This window comes from Cervus elaphus, chromosome 23 (assembly GCF_910594005.1).
Source record: "Cervus elaphus chromosome 23, mCerEla1.1, whole genome shotgun sequence".
NCBI classification, from domain to species: Eukaryota; Metazoa; Chordata; class Mammalia; order Artiodactyla; family Cervidae; genus Cervus; species Cervus elaphus.
In genome coordinates, this window is record NC_057837.1 from 64,569,859 (window position 1) to 64,595,218 (window position 25,360).

Genomic DNA, 25,360 nt, shown 5'->3' on the forward strand with positions numbered 1-25,360 from the left:
GAAAGATAGCTCTTCACTAGATGCTTCAGCTTATAGGATAAAACCTAGTAAGCTAAGGCCTTTTGTTTGTGCCAATTCAAATGATTCACTTCCTAGTAAGCTTACCTAGAACCTGGAATCTGGAAATAGTGTTTTCATGAGCGACATGAAAGGGGAAAAAAGAGAGGTAAGTAGGTGTGGGCATCTCTTGGAGAGGTGGGAACAAAGAACACTGGACCTGGGAAGGGAGGGTTACCTTTGAAATTGAGCTCTCTGCAGAGTGATTATGGATTGGTAATTTTCAGTCTAAATGAAAAGCTGAGATGGCTAATTGGTAGAGTCAAGGTTAGAGGATTTAGGGAAGAGTACACAATTATTTTAAAAAGTTGAAATTTGGAATTCTTCTAGAATAGCCAAGAAAGAAACAAGCCCTGAATTTCTTCCTAAACCAAACATTCCTTTGCTGGATTGAATGGTATGAAAAGCTCCCAGGATCTCTGTACTGAACACTGTCTATGATTATGTGGCAGAGGCCTTCAGATATTCTTTTTTTTTTTTTCCATTTATTTTTATTAGTTGGAGGCTAATTACTTTACAATATTGTAGTGGTTTTTGTCATACATTGACTTGAATTAGCCATGGATTTACATGTATTCCCCATCCCGATGCCCCCTCCCGCCTCCCTCTCTACTCGCTCCCTCTGGGTCTTCCCAGTGCACCAGGCCCGAGCACTTGTCTCATGCATCCAACCTGGGCTGGTGATCTGTTTCACCCTAGATAACATACATGTTTCAATGCTGTTCTCTTGAAACATCCCATCCTCGCCTTCTCCCACAGAGTCCAAAAGTCTGTTCTGTACATCTATGTCTCTTTTTCTGTTTTGCATATAGGGTTATCATTACCATCTTTCTAAATTCCATATATATGTGTTAGTATACTGTAATGGTCTTTATCTTTCTGGCCAGATATTCTTGGTTACGTGTACTTTACATAAAAGCTGTGAATCCCTACCATTTTATTTTATTTAATTTTTTAATTTTTTATTTTTTTTCCATTTATTTTTATTAGTTGGAGCCTAATTACTTTACAAAAAAATATGGAACGCTTCACGAATTTGTGTGTCATCCTTGCGCAGGGGCCATGCTAATCTTCTCTGTATCGTTCCAATTTTAGTATATGTGCTGTCGAAGCGAGCACTCCCTACCATTTTAAAGTGATATCTGTTTTTTTCTTACAAGTCTAAATAGCTGCCAAAGATAAATGAAAAATATAAACTATGACATAAAATATATTTCCGTCAGAACTGTGGAACTACAGTATGTATGGCTGAATCCCTTCTCTGTTCACTTCAGACTACCACAGCATTGTTAGTCAGCTGTGTTTATTGTTGTCGTTTAGTCACTATGTTGTGTCCGACTCTTTGTGACCCCATGGATTGTAGCCCCAGGCTCCTCTGTGGGATTCCCTAGGCATGAATACTGGTGTGGGTTGCCATTTCCTCCTCCAGGGAATCTTCCCGACTCAGGAATTGAACCCGTGTCTTCTACATTGCAGGTGATTTCTTTACCACTGAGCCACCTGGGAAAGCCCTAATTGACTGTACCACAATACAAAATAAAAAGTTAAAAAAATAAAAAAACAAAAACCCAAAACAAAATATAAAAAACTGTGGAACTACAGCATCAACCCATTTGTTGTCCCCTTAATGATGCAGAATGCAAAGCCAGTCTTATCTGTCAATCCAGACAGCAACATCATATGTAATTTTTGTGGAAAAACCCTTATTTACTTAAATAAATGTATTAGTGGTCATTCCCAGTAGGCAGCCTTCTTACATCTTAGTCCTAATTTTTAAGGTATGAAAATGGATGATGGTTTGATTTCTTCCCATTTGAAATAAGGCACTTCCCCTTTTAGTGGTGGTTTTGAGCTCAGCATTGTGCCTATGCCTAACTGGGGCTTAGACTTGTGCTGTCCAGTATGGTAGCTGCTAGCCACTCGTGGTTACTGAGCACTTGAAATGTGGCTATTCTGAATTGGGATGGGCCATAACTCTGAAACACACATTGGAGGGAATTCCCTGGCTGCCCAGTGGTTAGGACTCCGTACTTTCACTGCTCAGAGTCTGGGTTCAATCCCTTGTCTGGAAACTAAGATCCCACAAGCCACATGACATTGGCAAATAAACAAGAAACAAAGCAAAACCCACAAAACACACTCTGGATTTCAAATAGTACTAAACAACAGCAACAAAAACCCACCCACGAATGTAGAATATCTCAATAGTTTAAAAATATTGATTACGTATTGAAATAATATTTTTAGATGTATTGGGTTAAATAAAATATGAATTAAATATTCATATTTACATATATAAATGTTACTTTTTATATTTACAGAATATTTTATATAAATATAAATTAAAAATCTATATTCAATATAAGTCATCTATTTAATATAAACATGTAGCTATTTTATATATTTAACATAAATATAAAATATAAATTAATGTTATTTTCACTTTTTTAACTTTTCCAAGTGACAGCTGGAAATTTAAAATTATCTCTGTGGCTTCCATTTGTGGCTCTCATAGTTCTATCGGACAGCAGTAGTCTAAATTCACTGGCTTTCTCAGTAGGATTCCAAGGGAGAATTAAGCTCTAATGCCCAAGGCATCTGTGACCTATGACGAATTGACTTCTGCCAATTGGTGGTGGTACTAGTTATAAACCACTCTTGAGAGAATTAAGAAAATAACCTTTGTTCTGTTTTCAAATGAGGAATCCCTGTTGAGAAGGTCTAGACGTTTTAAACCTCTGGGCAGTGTACCGTGTTACGATGTGGCATGTAAATAAGCAGGCCTTTTTGTGTAAGTGGGAGAAGGGCACTTATTCAAGGAAAGGTAGACAGTGTGAACAGGCAGAAATCTGATGTGTCCTCACCATAGTTTAGGGAAGAGAGTGAGTATGTGGGACTTGAGCGTTCTGAAACAGATTCCCCTTTGGTTACTCTTACAGTGGGTTGTACTCTCTGGAAAGTGTGGACTGGGATACTTGCATTCCAGTCTGCAGACTACTTCTCTGAAACCACCTTATTTCACTCAGATTAAAAATGGGGCATTCAGCTTATTGCTTGTATTAAGTGTAGGATGTTACACAAGGTAGGATCAAATTTAGTAGAGAACTGGGGTTTTCCAAGCTTACTGTTAACACTTGCCTGAGCTGTTCCTCTCCAGTTAGAATCTCTGGAGCAGGATCTGGGAATACTAATTATTAACAACCTTCCCAGATGATTCTTACTGTAAAAAGAATTCGTTGTTGGGAAACATTGAATTTTTGTGTGGTTAGCCCCGGTTTGTATATGGTATCAACGTGAAGGTTTGCCAGTATTTCATATACTTCAAATCCCCTTTAAAAATTGCTTGAAATAAGTTCATTGACATGGTGGAGGCTTGAGCTCACTAGATTATACAGACCTTACTGGAACCAGATCTGAGCTATTTAGGGAGGATTGTTTGTATTTAATGTGGAATGTATGTGATCTCTAAGTTCCCACCCTTGGAACAAAGTACTGTTGGCACATTGAGAAGCTTGGATACACAAAGAACCAAAGAGATCTGCATTCTCATCAGGTTTGCCTCCTCAAAGCTCAACACTCTGTCCTTTGTACATTTGACATGGCAGATCTGAAGCTTCTGGTCTTAGATGAGTCTTCTCTCTCCCCCTCCTTCTTCCCCTCCCATTTCTTTCCCTCTTCCCTCTGTTCTTTCCCCTGGCTGCTTCTTTCTCTTATTTCAACCTTCATCAGACCCCCTAGCCCTACCTTTCCCTCAAGCTTCCCAATGTTTTTCTTTTGCTTTTTTTTCTTCTGCCTGCCTTTTGGATTCTTATTTTTCCTGATGGGAGAGAACTTCTTACGTGTTACGTTTAAAAAATACAAAGTGAGTACTATCTAAGGGTTTAGCTTCTGCACTGCTAAAATTATGTCAGTGCTGGATTTGCCAGTGTTAAGCAGCCTTGTCTGGAATACTGGCTATCAAATAGCATGGTCTCCTGAGATTTTTCTGGAATTGTTTTTAAGCGGTTGTAAATGTTGACATTCTCTTTGGTCCATCAAAACTAGGATCAATGCCAAGCTAACCAGTTCAGCAAGTAGAGGTTGAAAATAATAATCAAGCTTTAGTCCCGGGGTACAACATTTTAAGAATTAGCCTGCATGGTGGATTTCCTGAGTATTGGATAAGCCAAATTTTGATGAGAAGATTTGATGGTTATAAAAATGATTTTACTGTTGCCTTTGTACCCTCATATTTTAAAGGAGTCATATTAGGATTATTTAAGGAGTGGGTTTCAGGAGATCAGTATATGACTAGAGCTGGGTCATAGGAAAGATTACAAAGATTCAGAAATCAGTCTGCAGGGTGTCAGCATTTCCTATAAGGAAGTAATCTCTCATCCATTTCACTTTTTACTCCTTTTGGCTTAAGTAAGAATGTGCTTTGAGGGTTTATTTATCATGCAATGATTTGTGTGGATGTGTATATATATATGTGTGTGTGTGTGTGTGTATATACGTATACACACACATATATGTTTTATTTGTATACAGCATGAGAATTGGTCAATAAAAAACTACGTATCTTTTTGTGTATGTGTGGTTTTATATACATTGCAGCTGTGGATTCAAACTCTCAAACTTTGCAACCAATAACATTGGAATTGAGAAGACGGAAAATATCAAAAGGAAGCGAAGTCCCGTTAAAACGTCCTCGGCTTGACAAAAATTCATGTGAGTCTTCAGTTTGTGTATGTGTGGCTGGAACTTGACAATTGTTGGGTTAGCTCCCTTGTGTCTGTGTTGTCCCCTGGGCCTTATAGACTCTAATGCTTGTTGATCACAGGGGCTAGTGTGAGTGGGATGTGTTTGGATCAGAGGAGTTTTGCTAGAGGGAGAATAAATCCCAAAACAGAAGCTGTGTTAATGTTGACTTCAGTAATGCTGTTTCCATACCCATCTGATTTGGATTCCACTGGAAATTTAATGGCTTAGGAAGTGATGGATTTCATATGCTGAGTGAAACTTTATGTATTTATTGATCTTACTGTAGCACAGGGAGCTATATTCAATATTTTAAAATAACTTAGTGTAGTGGAAGAGTCTGAAAAAGAGCATATATATGTGCATGAACCTATATATTCATGCACACCTGAAACTATCACAACATTGTAAATCAACTATACTTCCATTTTAAAAAATGCTATTTATTGATTTTTTAAAAAATACCCTATTGGTTCCAGAAAGGACTTGTGATGGCTCTAAGGCTCTGTAAACCTTATTGCCTTGGGATGTTGTTAATATGTACGTTTTTATGTTGGAAAGCCCCAAAATAGAACTTGTCAAGATTGGGGTGTGATCTTGCCCACATATTTTCAGATCACAAATCCTTAAATTAGGAAAATTATGTCCTGGCAGAAAGACTGTGCCTTTATTTAAAACTATAAGCCAGGATAAGGTATTTCCTTTCATCACTGATGCCAGGAGTCTGTTTGAAGCCCTTATCAAGGCAGCCAGTCCAGCAATCTATGTGTGCTAATTCACTTCAGTAGTGTCCGACTCTTGTGACTCCATGGATTGTAGCCCGCCAGGCTCCTCTGTCCATGGGATTCTCCAGGCAAGAATACTGGAGTGGGTTGCCATTTCCTCCTCCAGGGGATCTTCCCAATCCAGATGTCAAACCTGCGTCTCTTATGTCTCCTGCATTGGTAGGTGGGTTCTTTACCACTAGCACCACGTGGGAAGCCCCAGAAATCTGTAGTAGCAGAGTTATTTCTTCTGGTCTCTTGACTACAACTCTCTTAATGGTTTATAGCCCAGGAAAAGTCAAAAAACTACTCGGAAAACACTGACAAAGACTTATCAAGGAGACGGTCTTCCAGGCTGTCCACTAATGGGACCCACGAAATTCTAGATCCTGACTTGGTTGTATCAGATTTGGTTGATACGGTTAATATTGATCCTTTGCAAAACACTTCATCCAATACCAAGGAATCAGAAGAAGGTGAGTCAAGAGTCTGTTCTAGAATGGTCTTGCCAACCTGCTGCCTGTCTGGTGAGAACCAGTCTAAATCAGTCATTGTGTACTGCCTTACACAAGTTTTGGATTGTCTTGAAATCAAGATATGGATTTGGCTGCAGTGTTTCTCATATTATTTTTCACTGAGGATTCACAGACAAACTTTTGTGTGTGTCTGTGATTGATTTTGCTTGTGTATGTGAATGTTGGATTGGAGGTACAGTGCTAAAGGGCCTTGTTCTTCTGTCTTTCTGATGCCATCTTACTCTAGTGCCTTTTTGTTAGTATTTCCAGTAGATCCTCCTTTTACTTTAGCTTCTTATTAGCCTTTTTCTTTGATATGCTTACAACCCTGACTATGCGTGCTGGAACCTGTGAATGTATTCTTGTATGCTGTGAAGTGAATGGCTTCCTCTAAAAAGACCCTGACTTTATCAGTCTTTTGTGGGACTTTTGGTTCTCAGATTAAATACATGTATATGTTCCCCAATCTTTTTCTTTTTCTTCTAGGTCAGTTGAAATCTCCTTTAGAAGCTGGCCAGGTCTCATCCACGCTAACTTGCCACTCCATTGGGGATGGATTGGGGCCTGCAGGCTTGGAGTTGAACTGCAAGTCAATGGGAGAAAACACTATGAAAACAGAACCGGCTTCTCCCCTTGCTGAATTACAAGAGATTTCTACTGTGGCAGGTTCATATTTAGAGTTAACATAATCCGCTTATAAAATATACTTTTGCTTCTGCTTTGATTGTGAACTAAAAAAATAAACTTTCCTGATTTTTTTTTTCACCCTTTATTAATAACAATTTCTTATTTTGACGCTATATACTTAAAAAGTGCTGCATGCTTGTCTGATATTGCTAATTTGTGCTTCCTCTTTTCTTGATTTACTGAGGATTTATCAGTTTTGTAAATAATTTCAAAGAACTTAACCTTTTGCTTTTAGTTTTCTCTATTTAAAAAAAAAGTCATTGATTTCTGTTTTGATCTTGTTTTCTTTCTTTAAATGTTTCTAGAAATATAGGTCATTGATTTTAGATCTTTTTCTAATATGAGCATTTAAAGTTATAAAATTTTCTACTAAGCACTTGCTTTAGCTGCATCCTACAAATTTTGATATGTTGTATTTTCATTTTCATTCAGTTCAGAATATCTATGATTTATTTGTTGACTGTGTGTTACTTAGAAATATGTTTCATTTCCAAGTATTGGGTTCTTTTATAGATACCTTGTTGTTACTGATTTCTGATATAATTCCATGATGGTCAAAGAACATACTCTATAGGATTTCAATCTTTATTTGTCTTTATTTTTGGCCATGCCATGGGGCATGGAAGCTTTTAGTTCCCCTACCAAGGATCAAACCCACACGTTCTGCAGTAAAACCATGGAATCTTAACCACTGGACTGCCAGAGAATTACCCCAATCTTTATACATTTGCTGTGCTGCTTTTTATGGTCTAACATATGATCTATCTTGATGAATATTCTGTATGCATTTGAAAAAATTGTGTGTTCTGCCATGATTGTAAATCTGTCAGTTAGGTCAGGGTGGTTGATGGTGTTTTTCTGATATGTTGCCACTGGTTTAGTTTTGTTTTTTCTGTGTGTGTATCTGTTTCTACCAGTTACTAAGAGATGGGTGATTGTGGATTTATCTTTTTCTCCCTTTAATTCTATTAGTCTTGATCCATGTATTTGGAAGTTTTGTTTTTATTTGCATGCATATTTTAAATTGCATGCATATTTTAAATTGCTATGTCCTCCTAATGAGTTGCCCCGCTTTGTGTTTTGTTTTGGCTGTAGGGCTTGTGGAATGTTCCCTGACCAGGAATTGAACCCAGGCCCCGGCAGTGAAAGCCCCAAATCCTAACCATGAATTGCCCTCTTTGTAATGTGAAATATCACTGTATCTTTGGTGGTAGTCTTTTTCTTGACTGTAACACTACCATGTGCTTAAATTTGTTTTAGTTTTGTATTTAACCTGCTTGAGAGTCACTGAGCTTGAGTATGAAAATTGACTTAATTCTTGTGTCCTTTTTCTGATATTAGAATAGGTACTCCACCTTTCTTTTGCTTTCTATCTCTTTCTGTCTCTTTTCTTTCAATATAACTATGCCTTTAAGTTCAAACTGCCTTTTATAGATAGTTGGGTTTGGATTTTAACTGCCTTGTTTAGTTACATTAAATGAAATTACTGATACAATTGCATTGAGGTCTGCCATTTTGCATTTTGGTGTGTGTTGATCCTGTGTTTTGTTCTTTTCCTTCTTTCCTATTTTTTCAGGTTAATTGAATTTTTAAAATCCAATTTTAATTCATCTGTTAGCCTTAAGCTATACTTCGTAACATTTGTTTTAGAGGTTACTCTAGGTATTACAATGTATATATGTACTTTTCACAGTTTACTTATAGTTAATATTGAACCATCTTATGTAAAATGTTGTGTAATCCATTAACATCCCCTTTTATGCTCTAGTTATCGCATGAATTGAATCTATGTATGCTGTAAAGTTGACAGTATAGTATTGTAATTTTTGCTCATGTATTTTAAAGAAGATAAAACAAAAGAGATGGTGATTTACACATGTATTTACCATGTCCAGTATTCTTCATATCTTTTGTTTTTTAATTTATTTATTTTTAATTGGAAGATAATTGCTTTACAATATTGTGTTGGTTTCTGCCATATATCAACATGAATCAGCCTTAGGTATATGCATGTCCCCTCCCTCTTGAACCTCACTTCTTTATTTCTTCTTGAAGATTCTTTTCATGTTAAATTTTCCTTTTGTGTTTTTTGTTTTTTTTTTTTCTGTAGGGCAGGTTTCCTGGTGATACATTCTCTTGGTTTCTGTTTATTTGAACATGACTTTATTTAACTTTCATTTTTAAAGGATATTTTCACTGGATATAGAATTGTGGGTTTATAGTTTTTCTTTCTTTAAATACTTTAAAGTATCACTTCTTTATAATAACTTTATAAAGATGTTATTCATGGTCCTCTTATTTCTGAAAGGAAGTTAGTGATCATTCATATTGTTGTTTTCCCTGACTCTTATGTTCTTTCTGGCTGCTTTCAAGATTTTCTTCTTTATCTTTGGTTTTTAGCAGTTGACTATGACATGTTAAAATTTGTTTTAGTGTTATATGTAACTTGCTTGAACTTTACTGAGCTTGAATATGAAAACTGATTTATTTCATCAAATTTATGTGAGACTTTTAGAAACTATCCCACAGGTCACTGGAACTCTGTGGATTTTTATGTTTTTGTTCAGTTTTCTCCCTTCATTTTCAGACTGAAAAATTTTCAATCTATTTTCAAATGCTTTTCTCAACTCCAGTCTGCTTTTAAGACCGTCCAGTGAATTTTTTTATTTCTAGTACTTTTTAGTTCTATAATATTCCTTTTATTCCCCTAGATTCTCTGCTGAGATTTTCAGTCTGTTTACTCATCATGAGCATAGTTTTAATAGCTTTTTAAAAATACCTAACAACATCGAGATTATTCTGAAGTTAATCGCCATTGACTGACTTTTCACTCGGTGACACTTTCCCATTTCTTTATGTCTCTAATGTATTGGATTATAACCTCTGTATTGTGAGTGATAGGTTGTAGTATGGATTATGTTATGTTCCTCTGAAGAATAATGATTTCTTTCTTTTAAAGGGAAATTTATTTGAAATCAAAATGCCAGTTTCTTGATGTAGACCTTTTTTTTACTAATAAAAATCTTTATTGAATTTGTTGCAATATGCTTCTGTTTTATGTTTTTCTTTTCTCCTGCAATGGGCGGAATCTGAAACCTCTGTTCAGTCTTTGAGTTTTAGTTGGTCTTCTTGGAAACCTATAGGTTTGGAGATCAGTCAGAGATCAGACAGAATTTAAATGTATCAAATGAGGCCACCCTTTTGTGGCTGTCTTCTTTCTAAGATTTTACTCCTTACTTTCTAGGTGTTGTCATTGCACTGAACTTTGTCTTCTGTTTCTTCAGCCAATAAGACGCAAGGGTTTTAGCTATGCAGTGCTTCTTACTGGAGCCCACCTTTACATGAAAAGTTTATTTCAGATGTCTGACTCGTGTTTCTCTCTGTCTTTGTTGCTCTTCAGTGCATTTAGATATTTTTTTCCTTTATATTTTTTCCCCAGAGTTTATAATGGTTGTAATCGAAAGGGTTGTTTCCATGTGAGGTCTTCTGCCATTACTGACGGGGAAAACTCTACCTTACACACAGTTTAGGTAGTTGCGCATATCCATGACTACACAGAAAGATAAGTATTGTGATTGCGTGTTGCATTAATAGCTATTTGTATGTTTTTTTTTTTTTAATTTATTTATTTTTTCAGTGGGTTTTGTCATACATTGACATGAATCAGCAATAGATTTACACGTATTCCCCATCCCGATCCCCACTCCCACCTCCCTCTCCACCCGATTCCTCTGGGTCTTCCCAGTAATACCTATGTGGATGTTATCGGTAATGTTTATGTTTCTGATAAATGGTTCCTTTTGATGGATATTTAGATTACTACTGAGCAATAGCAAAGTATTTCAAACATTAATATGGCAATCCTTGAATGCTTATGAAGAGCCCTGTAGGATACATTTTTATAAGTATGATTGCTAGATTCAACAGAATGCATGATTTAAATTCCGATGACCAATCATCCTTCATAAAAAGACCATTCTGCTTTATATTATGATCAAGAGTGTGGTACAGTACAGAATGTGGTACATGTTTTCCCTACATTCTTGCTATCTGTGAATACTACTCATCTTTTGAATTTTCTTTAATGTAGGTTAACATTGGATACAAGGTTTACTTTTTAAGTTGTACTTTTTAAAATGAGATTGAACAGTTTTTCATGTTTTATTGAATATTTTAGTGTATTTTTTTGTGAATTGTCTTTTCATAGTCTTTGTCCACTTCCTGTAGGATTATTTGTTTTTTATTATTGATTTGCCAAGTTTCCTTTGTATGTTATTGATACGGATCCTTTGTCTTTTCTATATATTGTACTGTATTTTCTCTTGGTCTGTCACTTGTCTTTTACTTTTAATCATTGTGTTTCATAATAATGAAATTTAAAAAAAATTAAATCTACACTCTTTTTTTCCTTGGTACTTAAAAAATATAGTTATGATCATATTCATTAGGGAATAATTGCTTTACAGTGTTGTGTTGGTTTCTGCCATACATCAACATGAATCAGCTATAGGTATACATATGTCTCCTCCCTCTTAAATCTCCCTCTCACCCCTAATCCCATTCTAAGATTCTTGATCAATGTTCATCTTTTTAAAAATTTTTATTTATTCATTTTTGACTGCTGGGTTTTCATTGCTGCACATGGATTTCTCTAGTTTGGGTGAGCAGAGTTGCTGTGCTCGGGCTTCTCATTGTGGTGGCTCCTCTTGTTGCAGAGCACAGGCTCTAAGGCGCTTGGGCATCAGTAGTTACAGCTCATGGGCTTAGATGCCCTGCGGCATGTGGGATCTTCCTGGACCAGCGATTGAACCCATGTGCCCTGCATTGGCTGGCAGATTCTTTACCACTTGGACCACCAGGGAAGTCCCAAACGTTTATCTTTAAAAAGTTGTTTATTTTATAAAATTTGACTTAACATTAATTGAAAGAGGTAAAGTAGTGGATGAGGGAATTAGTATGAGTAAATTCTGGTGTTTCCTAAATATCCGTGAAGGCCAAAGGGGGCTTGTAGGATATCCCTCCTCTGGACTATGCTATATTGTGAACTACGGCAGCCTAAGAGAGGAAGACATGGCCTTGTTGGAGAATTTAGCCAGAAACAAGTTATGGAATCAAATGTCTTGAGGGTCTGTTGATGATATGGTTTGGGACCATGTGTTCCTTTGGTAAACCTGGGTGGTCTGTTACCTTCTTCCTTCATGTATGTGGAGAAGACAGGCTGTAGAGTTCCCAAAACACAGCTTCTTGAGTGTGTATGAGCCCAGAGGAAGAATGAAGATACTTGTGGAGATTTGTGGGTCGAGCATGGTTCCCTGAAGAAGGATGTGCAGACACTCTTTTAAGTGAGAGACTCAGGGAAATAGGAGAGATTAAATGGAACTGTCTTCCTGCAGTTAGGGCCTGCATGGTGAGAAGACACTGCACACGTGGATGCGGAAGCTCTGGTCATATATCTTTTTTGCTCAGATCGATTAGAGTGTCCTGTTGCCCTGGGTAGCAGACGCTGTGCTAATAAGTGTCAGTGATGGAAGATCAGTGCCTGCCTGAAGACCACCTTAATCTGGGAGGTATGATGTTTAAGCTGAATCTTAATGGATGTATAGCAGTACCCCATGAGTAACACAGTGACTAGGTATTCCAGGAGAGGGAACTATATGAATAGAGGTGTAGCACGTCTCTTACTAGGCTCTTTCAAATGAAGAGAAGGTAATCAGTTGAATATTTAACGATTCTGTATTTTGACACTGTGTACTTGTGACTTTATTTAATATAGGCTGTCATGAAATCTATACACTTACACACACATTTTTGTTATATAATTTATATATTTAATAATAAATGTAAGATTTGAAATTCTTTTCCTTTCTTCTAGAAAGGCATTACTTTCAAATCTTTCAAACATTAAGAATAATTTAAATTTGGGGGAGTTCCTTGGTGGCCCAGTGATTACGACCTAGACTGTGTGGCCCTGGTTCAATCCCTGTTCTGGGAACTAAGATCTTGCAAGGTGCTCGGTACGGCAAAAAACAAACAAGCAAAAAAAGAGTAATTTAAATTATAAATAGAAAAGTTTACAATGTTAAAAGATTAATGGCATTTAAATAGTTTTGTTTTTATAAGACTTTTATACCATGATGACTATATGTCTACAGAATTTATACTTTTATGTGGATAATTTCAATTTAGGTTGGAGGGGCAGGTTTTCGTTGTTGTTGATCAGATTTTATGTAGTTGGCATAAATGCAGCAGCAGAGCAGTTCTTTGAAAACAGTAAACTAAAAGTACTCAAGTCTCACTTCTGGCTCATTCCTTTGGTCTTCTGTTCTGGTGGGTCCAGAGTGTTGTGCCTTAGCCTTGTGGGCTGGTGGGTACCAAGGATCCTCTCCTTTCTTGCTGAGCCTCTTCTCAATGGCAGGGCTCCTCTCCTCAGCCAACTTTTCCTCCTTTGGGAGGGATTATTAGACTTGATGTGCAAATTTGGTGGAAATTTAATTTCAGAATTTAGAAGTCTTTTTTGGCATGGAGAACTCTCTATCACAGCCACGTCCCTTAGCTCAGCAGACTAAGCTTTTTATTATGTTGTCTTAAGGGTGATGTTAACGTTAGACATCACTTGAGATTGGCAATGAGTTGTTCTTCACCACTAGGAAATATGCTGTGTAGAGAAGATGAGTGAGGAGATGAGGTTAGAGGCTAAATCCCAGTGCTTGTTTTAAAGTTTGCACACACATGCAGTTTCTGTATCATGTCAATTAATTTAGCTGCATCTCAGGTTTGTGGTGAAGATGGAAATAAGGTAAAGTGAGGGTGGGACAGGGAAGTCTTGGAAAAGATGGTGGAAAGATTTCATGTTGTTTTGTTTCTTGAGGTTGCATGGAGGATTTTCTAGGGAATAATTTTGAAACCATGGCAACTGACTGAAGTACTTGCCTATTTGCAAGAGAGTGTATAGTAGGGTTAGTGGTGTGATTACCTGGAGCTTGCGCTAGGAGAAGTAAATGCAGCATGGATACCATTACTTTTTTCTTTTGGAATAAGCTCTAAGCTATTTGCTTTTATGACTTAAATGTCAAGAGGGGAATGCAGTTGAAATTGTTCTACTTGAGTAGGAATTTATTCAGAAATTAGAATACATGCCCTGTGAAGTTAGGTTATTCTCTAACCTCAGCCCAGCCTATTTGGTCATTCACAGATAACCAGGGCTGTTTGGAAATGGACTGTAGTCCATTCATTAATTTTGTGTGCGTGCTCAGTTGCAAAGTCATGTCCAACTCTTTGTGACCCTATGTATGGTAGACCGTCAGGCTCCTCTATCCATGGGATTTCCCAGGCAAGTATACTGGAGTAGGTTGCCATTTCCTTCTCCAGAGGCTCTTCCTGACCCAGGGATTGAACTCATGTCTCCTGCTTTGACAGATGGATTCTTTACCACTGAACCACCAGAGAAACCCATTCATTGATTTTAGTCAATGAATATTTAACAAGTGCCTACTAAGTGCCAGACTCTATTCTAAGCTGTGTCATTTGTGAATATTCTACATGAACCATAAACAAGAGAGAAGACTAAATAGAAGTTCAGGCTTATTCAGCTAATTTTTTCTTTTTCTTTTTTTTAAACTGAATACCTGTTAGAAATCAGACATTGCCACATGGTCTAGTGTTCCACTGATGTGTTGTCAGTTATAAAGTGAATGGGAAGTTACTTGTCACTGAATTATTAAAAGTTTACAGATGATTTACTTGCAAATTAACCAGGTTAGTGTCAGAGTAATGCCTGTGGTTCTTTTTGTAAATGATTTATTTTTAAATTAACTTGGTCTGGTTTAGTGTAGTGCTTATAATTGTTAGATTTCAGGCACCTATATTCTCTGTTTTCTTGAGGACTTAGAGGCAGTGTAGTTTGGGAAGTTGGAAGTGTCTATAGTCTGTCATCAGACATGTCCTGGTGGAACACTGGCTGAGAACTGATTGTTCTTTTGGGGTTAGAGAAATGAATGAGACATCTGGTCATTGCCCTTGTAGGTCCTTCTGTCCTGAGGCATGAATGAGATTGTATTACAAGAGAGAAAGTAAGGTGGTGTCATGAAAATTACTTAAACCTTTAAGAAGAGAAGACTGCCAGTGATAATGTGTGCCTGTCACATGGAAGTTGAACTCAGGATTCTCTTATTTGAGTCCTGTTGCCTGAGAGCGAATACTATATGCTTGGGAGTGAATACTATACGTCTTACTGTATGCCTGGGAGCTCTGCTAGCTATTGATGGGGCGCTCTTGGTCTTAGGGTACATTAAGTGCTCTTTGGACCTGACATCTGGAGACAGGTGATGTTTAGGTTAATAGATTGAGGGTAGGGTTGGAAGAATATGGAACTTGACAGGGCCTTGAAGGATGAGTAGCAGTTAGGCATTTGGAGATGAAGACAGAACAGCATCAATAGTATAATCACAGGGTCTTTTCTGAGACTATTAGCTGTGCTTTCTGACTTAACTGCAGGCTTCCTGAACTGGGTTAAGGCTGAGCAGGTAAGTTGGTACCAAACAGATAGTTGCTTTGAGTTGCTTTCGTTCTTTTTTTTTTTTAGTTGCTTTCTTATTTGTGAATCTATTGAAATGCTTCGTTTGCAGGATAGAGAGAGCTGTCAGTTCACTTGCATCTCTCTGTTGTTAAGGTTGCATTCCTCCTACTTAGCTGTTCTGTGGCCTTAAGGTATTTTAAAGTTTTTTTTTTTTTTTTCCTATGAATTGTTTGACAGTATTTACCTTTGAATATTTTAATGTATATTTCCTTAAAAAAAAAAATGAGGGCATTCTCTTATGTTACCACAATTATCAAAATCTGGACCTTATTCAAACTCCACTAGGGATTTCATTGGTACTTTTTACCTCATTAATGGGGGTAATCTTGTCTTTATTCAGCATATTCTTTTTTGGTAACTTGCTTTTTTATGTTCATAAAGTTGAAAAGAAATCTAGAAGAGTACAAGAACAGTAAAAATAACCTGCATGTCTCCCACCACCTGAACTGTTGGTTTCGGCCATGAGCGAGGGCCTCGGGTCCTTACTGTGGCCCGGCTGCTTCCTGCTACCACTCAAGTCTCATGTTTTCCTTAGTTTCCCTCCTTCCTGCTGCCTCTGTTCCAGCCATAGTCCTCCTTGCTGTCCTCCAAGCAAGCATGGTCATCATTTTTGAGTCATAAGGAGATAGCAATGAAAGATTTTATTTAGTGTTGATTTTAAAATTTAAATTTGATTTTTCACAGTGAGAACACTAAGGAATACTAATTCTTTGTAAGTACAACTTCTTGATGAATTTTCATAACTACTCTGGCATAAAGACAGTTAGGACCCATATTTAAAGATTATTATTAATATATAAGGCGTCATTTTGCTGTTTTTTTCCCTCCTATAAATTTCAAAACCAAATGTACTGGGAAAAATTAAAACTAAGTAAAAGGAAAAAAAGTGAAAAGTTCTCCGTTACTCTTCCCCCTCTTGAAGGAACCATGGGACAGTTTGGTATATGCTTTTCCGTTCTTCAACACGTGGTTCTCTGCATATACAAACACACATGTACCCATGTAACTTTTTAAAAACATAGTAGTGAAATCATTTTCTTGTATTAGTCAATGGTTTGTCATTTTTATACAGTATTTTTTCGTGTCAGTTCATAGCTCTTTCACGATTACATATAATTTGTTTCATTGGATGGATTTTCCATAATTTATTTAACTTCCCACTGCTGAAAGACATCTAAGTTCTTGCTAATTTTTCACTGTTAATTCTCCCTGTTTTATAGAATAACCTAGTACTTGTCAAGAAGGGGTAACTCAGCCAGAGTTAGAATACCACATTTCCCAATGGCTGGGTCACTCCATCTCCTATCTTCTGACTGAGTACTGAATGCCATCTGATGAGATGCTGGGTGCTGTATAGATCAGGTGAAGTGAACACACATCCTGCCTTTAGAGAGGTTGCACAGTGTGTGACGCGGAGCTTGCACTGCCCTTGAGGGCACGTGTTAAAGCAGTGTGTATACTCGAGAAAGCAGCTTAGCAGGCCAGCTTTGAAGAGCACTGTGTGTGGCACAAGTGATGTCAGTACTCCAGACAGGGTGGTGCCTTTGAAATTCTTTAATTTGAGGGGGTGGAAGTGTTGATCTGGAAACTGAATGGTGTTCCTGGTTTTTCTTTTGGAACATGGGCTTAGTGGTGAGCACAGGACGATCCAGAAAGATTGCTGGTTGTTGAGAACTCATTCACAAGGAATGTATTATGTAAGTCAGCAGGTGGGGGGGCGGGATCATTCTCAGAAGCATCCCACGAGGCCCCTGGAGGCCGGGGTGCTGCTGTGTTAGTCACTGTTTAGAGGTTGCTGCCCTGAGCTGGTGCCAGTCTTGTAATTTCTAACTTGGGATGGAGTCACGATCAGTGTGAAGGAGGCTGGGAAGGCAACACCATTTAGTCTAGAGCAGAATCCCTGCGTTTGTTGCTCCCGACACAGCTCTGGCCTTTGGGGCAGCTCTGCCATCTTGTGGAGTAAATGCGCAATTTCTTTTGTGAGGGCCAAGTGCGGATAGCTTTGCCAGGGTTGCTTTCCTCCCACTTAGCTATTCTGTGACCTCGAAGTATTTTTCCTACAGAAATTTTTTCATCTTTATATTTAAAAGATGTTTCTATTTTGAATATTGGAATACATAAAAAGTTGCAAAAATAGCAGAAAGAATTCCTTACATACCTTCAGCCAGATTCCCTGTTTGTTAGCAGTTTACTGTGTTTGCTTCATTATTCTGTTCTTTAAAAAGTATTTTTCTGAATTATTTGCAAGTAAGTTGCAAACCTTTACCCCTAAATTCTTCAGTGTCGATTTCCTGATAACTAGAACATTTAATTACTTGACCATAATGTAATTATCAAAGTCAGGACCTTATTCAGACTTTATCAGTTCTAATAATGTCCTTCATAGCAAACGTGGGGGAAACATTTTTTTTTGAGGGGATCAGGATCCAAATCAGGATGTCACACTGAATTTAATTGTCATGTTTCATTAGTCTCCTTTCATCTGAAACATTTTTTTCAGTCTTTCTGAAGAATATGATGTCCTTAAATTTGGGTGGTTTTTTTTTTTTTATATATATATTCAGATAATTAGATTTAGGTTGTTCCCTTTTAGCAACAACACCATGCAAGTGATGTGTCCTTTTCAAGTACATTCTATCAGGAGCCACATGATATCTGTCCCATTTATTGGTGAAGTTAACTTTGGTCACTTGGCTAGAGGTACTGCCTATCAGGTTTCTCTACTGTAAAGCTGTTATTTTTCCCTTTATAGTTACTAAGTTTCTTGTGAGAAGACCTTGAGTGTATGTAAGTATCTTTATTTATATATACTCAAATATCTGTATGTTTCTTTATTAGATGTTCACCCATTATTTTAATATCCACTTCTGTTTCTTGCCTGATAAATATTTTTACTCTGATGGCTACCAAATGGTGATTTCTAACTCTCATCATTCCTTCTACATTTATTAGTTTGTATTCTGTTAAGGGAATGCCTGCCTGTCTTTCCCTCTCTCCCTGATTCCTCCCTCCCTCCCTTCTTTCCTTCCTTCCCTCTTTTTATCCACGTGGTCTCATGGAATTTCTTTTGTTCTGTGGGTTATAATGGTTTCTAGCATTATTTATTTTAATAACCATGTTGTGGGAGCCTGTCAAGCTAGTTCCTGTGTCTTCTTCACTTTCTGTCATAAGAAAATGTAGCATGCTCATCTTGTACTCACCCAACCTTGGATTCAGCCATTTCTCCAGGAAGCCCTGATTTCTTTTAAGTGGGGAATTAAAAGAAAGCACTCACTCAAGAGCTGAGTGCTGGGTACACCCATTGCTCCTGGAGTATACAGAAGACATGTGAGAGTTCCTCTTTACCACCTGTTTTTCTAGCTTAAGCTTCTCTGTAGAGCTGTCAACAGTTTAATACCTATCCTTCCGGTTTCCTTTCTATGCATTTTATAATACCTTTCCCCCCATCTGCAACCATACATGTCATACAGTCGTACAGTGTACACTGAACAACTTCCTGTTTTCACTTAGCAGTGTATCTTGAGAGTATCCATATCAGTAAGTACGGAGCTACTTCATTCTTTTAAATGACTAATTAGAATTCCATAGTGCTGTCTACGGCCATACCACCCTGAATGCACCCGATCTTGTCTGATCTCAGAAGCTAAGCAGGATCGGGTCTGGTTAGTACTTGGATGGGAGAATTACTAGTACAAACTTCACATAATGAACTGCTTCTCTGTTTATGAACATTTTGTTATTTTTTTTATTCCAAACATTTGACTGGAGTTGCTGTGAGTATTTAAATCTGTTCACGTTTCTCTTTGGTTGCTTTTGTTGCTTCACAGCTGAGAAAGCTATTCCTTCACAGACCTGAAAAATGTTTTATTCATTATAGTATTTCAAGTACATGTCAAAAAAGTGTTAAACTACTGGGGTTATGTGGAGTTGTTGCTGACAAGAATACCAGTCATATTAGGGGTCAGTGCTGAGGGCATACATGACAATGAACCTTATCCTCTGGCTGGAGCAGCGGCAAACAGCCGGATCCAGGAGCAGATCCACAGTGCTAAAGAGAGGCTGCAGTGGATAGTTGTTTGTGCCAGGAGTTGATAGCATGTGGTCCCTGAGAACCGGGCCATCTGGCTGCCTTCCTGCATTTGGAGTGAGCTGGGTCAGCGTGGAAGTAGACTTGGCTGAGACAGGGAGGAATGGCAGGGAGAGGCACAGCATGAGCAGAGGTGTGAGCTATAAGAGCTTGAAGCGGTCGCGGGGGCCAGCAGTTGGCTGGGCCAGCTGCTGAGGCCTCATTGTGGACTAACTAATGGGAGATGAGTTTGGAAAGAATGATGGCGCTTAGATTTGACATGGGCTTAGAAGGCCAGACTGAGTGTTGCCAGCCAGAGTGAATACCATCATCATAAGCAATCTAGCTGTGAGGTTTTGAGGTACTTGGCAATGGGTATACAAAAAAAGGATAGTTATATAAGACATGATTTCTAACCCAGGTCTCAGAAAACAGTTTAAAAGACTTTTTTATTATAAAGATTATACTTATCATAAAGGGGAAAGTGTAATATAAAGCATTGCCCAGGCAAATGGAAACCGAGAGCTTCTGATCCTACTCTATATTATCTGTTGCTGTGTGACAGTATTACCATGAACATAGTATCTTAAAATAACACATTTATTTTCTCACAGTGTCTGTGGGTGAGACGTCTAGGCACAACTTAACAGGGTTCTCTGCAAGGCTGCAGTCAAGGAGTTGGCCAGGGCTGGTTCTCATCTGAAAAATCTACTGAGGAAGGGTCTGCTTCCAGGCTCACATGTTATTTCAGGCTGTCAGGCTGACGGCTGTAGTCTTTTGTGGGCACTCTCAGTTCCTTGCCACACGGCATTCTTTCTTGAGTAGCTCACAGCATAGCAGCTTATTGCATCTAGCCAGCGTGGGAGAGTGCCTGCCAGTAAGACGGATGTTATGGTCTCACAGAACACCATCGTGAAAGTGATCTGCTGTCACCTTTGCCTGTTCTATAAGAGGCAAGTTATATAGGTCCTGCCCACACTCAAAGGGAGGGAATTGCACACAGGAGTGGATGCCCAGAGGCAGGGATTATTAGGAGCCATTTTATAGTCTCTTTCTACCTCTCTTTCCTCCACAAAAGAAAAAGAAAGCACTCTTTTAGTATAATTAATAGAGTTATACTATTATTTAAAGCAAATTCAAATTCTGTGGACCATTTTTCTCCTCGTATAATTTGGGAGAGGCCAGAGCAGAGGGTGACTTGGGATTTTAAGCCTGGGAGCCTAGGAGAGAGCTCCATGGTTTGCCTGCATACGTCCATACAAAGATCTGTTAAACATGAGGGAGAACACAGCATTTGAACAGTAACACCTATAACTACTTGCAAATATTGATTTACATGCTACCTTCTAAAATAGGAATAAATTGGTTCCTGTAGTTTAGCCTGTAACCTAAGGATAATTCCATTACCCCTAGATTTTGAACCAGGCACTCTGGAGGATTTAATTTAAATATTTTCTGCCCTTTGTCACCTAGTAACTGCTCTCATGTTGACAAAGGACCGTAGTATCCCAAGAGAGGATGATGTCGCTTAGCTGGTGCTATCAGTGACGTATGTTCCAGATGAACTGTCCTCCCACTGGGAAATAGACCCTGTGTGTGAGACTTGGGATTGCTGTAGACTGTGGCCCGGGATGCCCTTTTGACAACCAGTGGCTCTCCTGGTTGCTTGACTGTGCTCACATCACCATGTTTCTTTTGTCATAGTACCACTGTTCTGGGGATGAGTATAATATAAAATATAAAAGAATTGTATTCTTTCTACTGTGAAATAATATGGGTATTATAACATGGAAGAGTAGGGGAAAAAAATCAGTGTTTTTGGTTTTTTTACTTGAAGTCTCATAAGCAAACCGTTATTATTTACATTCTTACAATTCTTAAAAAAAAGACACTATTATATTTTATGTTACTCATATATAATTTTGTTTTGCTGAACTGTTTCTTTTGTGGGTTTTGTTAAGCTTAATTATGCTGTGCAGGTTTTACTTTAGAATTCTTTTAAAATATAAAACATTTTTACTGGTTCCATCATTTTGCTGTTCCTATTGTGCTTTTACTAATTACCACTAACACCTCAGTGTTTGATGAGTAAAATGAGACAATTCGATGTACCATGTGTGCTGGGATCATGCGTAACTTTTTTGAAGCAAACAACTGTGAGGTCAGTGACAAGCCAGGTGACAGCTAATGTTCAAGTACCCTGCTGCGGTTTGTAAGAGGATTTCTCTTCTAATACCTCATGGAAATGTGTGGGAACCTCGTGAATATGTAAAATAAGTGTTTTTATTCCCATTTAATGAGAAGGAAACTGTCTTGGAGAGGCTAGGGCTAACTCTCTTGTTTGACGAAGTAGTCTACTGAGGTGAGGACTGTAGGAAAAGTAAAGAATGGAGCATATTCCTCATTTCAACATTTTAGAAGAAGGAGTGAACAGAACTAACTGTAATATAAATAGAAAGGAATACATAACTGCAAGTTTTATTTTCCATGAAGTACTTACAGGCATTCAGAGAAGGCAGGACAGAATCTTTTTTGCTCAGAGACCAGGGAAAAAGCTGAACAGGGCTTGGTTTGCATGTGGGAGAGGTGTGTCAGAGGCCTGTACTGCCTAAACTGGCAGCTTTTTTGTTTTAATAACTTCATTAAAAAATTATTTATTTTTGTATTTATTTGGCTGTGCTGGGTCTTAGTTGCAGCATGTGGGATCTTTAGTTGTGGCATATGAACTTTTAGTTGTGGCATATGGAATCTAGTTCCTTGACCAAGGATCGAATCCAGGCCCCCTGCATTGGGAGTGCAGAGTCTTAGCCACTGGACCACCAGGGGAATCCCTGAAATGCAGTTTTCTTTATGCATACAGACGACTGCCGTATGGGAAAATTAGGATAAAATTGTGAAGTCTGGAACATACAATTTTCATATCTTTAAAAATTTGTTGTATTCAGAATCGAAATAGTACAGTTTGCAAGACCTTCATGAAAAGGGAACAATTACTTAAGTCTTGGGGTGTTTGATCTACTTCTTCATTTGTGAGCCTAAAGTTATAGTTAATTGTGTAATCTACCAGAGTTTGTCACAGGCTATTATTCATAATTAATTTATCCTCTCTTTGCTGCTTGTCTCACCCTGATGCTTGTGTTGATTGTGTTTTCTCCAGATGGCAAAGTAAGTTATATAGGCTTAGAATCAGAAGGGCTTGCATATCAATGAGTTTGTATACTTAACTGAGTTGAGTTTGTGGGGAAATCTTACTTCTTGAACTTCCATGGTTGAAGATTCATAATTCTCAAATACTTATTACTTATTCAGACAAAACGAGCAACTCAATTTGTCTTATTAATGTTGCTGTCTTGAAAAGGGCTCTAGGTTTGGCCAGGAGCTTTGTGACAGGGACACCAGGTAGTATCTTTTCTCCTGTGGAGTTTATCTGTTTACCTGAGCCCCTGTGATCCTAGTACCACCTCTGAGGAAGGTGGCCCACCTGATTGCCAAGCTTGTTTACCTTTTGAGGTTTAGCTGTTTCCACCTTCTGCTTACTTGTGAGGAATCAAGGGTTTTGCTTTTGTGGGGAAGAGTTTTTATCCTGCCAAACTGAATGTACTTCCTTTTGAGAGGCTTATACTGGGTTGGTAGACTGTCTGTCGTAATCCATTTGGGTTGCTGTAACAAAATACCATAGACTGAGTGTCTTACAAGCAACAGAAATTTATTTCTCAGAGTTCTGGAGTCTGCGAAGTTCAAGATCAAGGTGCCAGCAGATTGAGTGTCTGTTGAGGGCCAGCTTCCTAGTTCATAAACAGCTATCTTTTTACAGTAACCTCACATGGAGGTACAGGCAAGGGAGTTCTCTGGAGTCTCTTTTTTTTTTTTTTTTTTTTTAAACATTTATTTATTTATTTGGCTCTGCCGGGTCTTAACTGCAGCATGTGGGAACTAGTTCCCTGACCAGGGATCAAACCCAGGACTCCTGAACTGAGAGCATGGCGTCTTTGCCACTGGGCCACCAGGGAAATCCCTGGAGTCTCTTTTATAAAGCCACTAGTCCTGTTCATGAGGGCTCTGACTTTGTAACATAATCACTTCCCAAATGCTCCACCTCCAAATACCATCACTTTGGGAATTAAGTTTCAACACAGGAATGTGAGGAGCCTACTATAGCACTCAGACCAGGTATCTCTTTATTTTAGCAGACAGTTTGACCACATCCCTCTTAAAATCTATTATGAACAAAGAGGAAATAGATGTGTGAGTGCATTGGTAATTTGCATAGATCAAGTTCAGTTGGCTTAGGCAACTCTAACCAGAGAGTATAGATTAGTTGATGTCAGCCTGAAGGTTATTCTGAAGGCTGTCCTCAGCTCTGTACTACTGGATCTTTATCAACAGCCTGGATAAAGACCTAAGAATATATAGGGTTACAGAGACAAAAGTTACAAAGTTCTTGGACTAAAATAATCAGGTGGAGTTTATTAGGGATAAATGTAACTTCCAGCATAGAGTTTGGTAAAACTTTTGGAGGAAATGCACTTTAATTTATGTTTTAAAAAAACAAACCACATGAAGTTCAGGATTTTGGTGGATCAAGCTTGGTACTGTCCAGCACCTAGTATAATGTAGTTATTAAAAAAAATTTTTTTGGAGGGGGGCTGCATTAGTGAAAGTAAGATGTCCTGAAAGGTGGTGGTAATAATCCCACTGAATGGCCATGCTGGGAATCTTAAGGTTGGTTTTGGACTTCACATTTCTAGTAGGATGTAGAGAAAACTGAATGCTTACCGAGTAATGTGTCTCCTAGCCAGAGCTTATGAGGGCTGGTCGAAGGAGTATTCACTCTGGTTGATAATTATAATTTGTCTCAAGCCACACTCTATAAATGACAGAAGCCTGTTTACCAGGATTATTTTCTATTTGAAATGGCCTGCTTTGCACCAAGTGTATATGTTATCTTATAGCCCTCTCTCTAACCCTTTTGATATAGGTGGGAATCTGGATAATCAGAAGAGTTTTAAAAAGCCATACACAGCTTATTCATGCTGCTAATAAAGGGTAGAGCTAGGATTTAAAGTTGGATGGTTTCCATTATACTGCCCTAAATCTGCAATGGCATGCAGTGAGACTGGGGGTGAAGGGAGCTTCTGCCCTTCTGCTGTGAGAGGTTAATTGCTGAAAGACTGTTCATAAGTCACATTTGTTCTTTAATCCAAAATGATACTGTATACATTAAAAAAATTATTTATGTATGTATTGTTTACTTTTGGCTGTGCTGGGTCTTTGTTGCTGCACAGGCTTTTCTTTAGTTACGGTGCGTGGGCTTCTCTGGCTGCAGAACGCGGGCTCGAGGGAGAGCAGGCTTCAGTAGTTGCAGTTTCTGGGCTCTAGAGCACAGGCTCAGTCGTTGTGATGCATGGGCTTAGTTGCCCTGCAGCATGTGGGATCTTCCCAGACCAAGGATTGAACCTATGTCTCCTGCATTGGCAAGCAAATTCTTTACCACTGAGCCACCAGGTAAGTCCTATACTTTTAAAAAAAATTTCATTTCCATTATAGTTTATTCCAGAATATTGAGCAAAATTGTACTATGTATTCACTATTTATTGAACAGATGTTGTTTTAGAATCTTTGCGTGCAGTTCATTTAATTCTTTGAAGTCAGTGAAGTAGTTACCATTATTGCTATCTCCACTCTGCATATGAAGGTGCTAGGAGGCAGGAGGAGTAATTAGAGGAGCCAGGATTTGAACCAGGCTGCCCAACTGCAGAGCCCCCACTTTTAACCACTGTCCTGTCTTTGCCTTATGCAAGTGGCTGGTGTGTGTACACAAGGGTGCAAATGTTCTGAATAGAAAGAATGGTAATTCTCCATGGAATTGATTCAAAGTTCTCATTATTGTTAACTTTTGAAAAACTTCTAAGGTGTTTGTATTTTGGCTTTTTTTTTTTTTTTTTGATAAATAGTT

The 25,360-nt window shown here is 38.2% G+C and overlaps 1 protein-coding gene and 1 non-coding gene across 8 annotated transcripts in view; one reads left to right on the top strand and one right to left on the bottom strand.

Annotated features, from left to right (window-relative positions):
- The window catches only part of PHF20 (PHD finger protein 20), a 135,891-nt gene that overhangs the window by 59,113 nt on the left and 51,418 nt on the right, over positions 1 to 25,360 (top strand). For 6 of the 7 annotated variants that reach the window (XM_043884386.1, XM_043884389.1, XM_043884391.1 and 3 more), the window contains 3 exons: positions 4,654 to 4,767; positions 5,849 to 6,037; positions 6,563 to 6,742. In XM_043884386.1, coding sequence (XP_043740321.1) covers positions 4,654 to 4,767; positions 5,849 to 6,037; positions 6,563 to 6,742 — 483 coding nt within the window. The remainder of the gene's footprint in view (positions 1 to 4,653; positions 4,768 to 5,848; positions 6,038 to 6,562; positions 6,743 to 25,360) is intronic. The other variant, XM_043884390.1, reaches the window with a different exon arrangement.
- Positions 1,070 to 1,176, bottom strand: LOC122682367. The gene has a single exon (XR_006337370.1). It is a non-coding gene; the product is annotated as a U6 spliceosomal RNA (small nuclear RNA).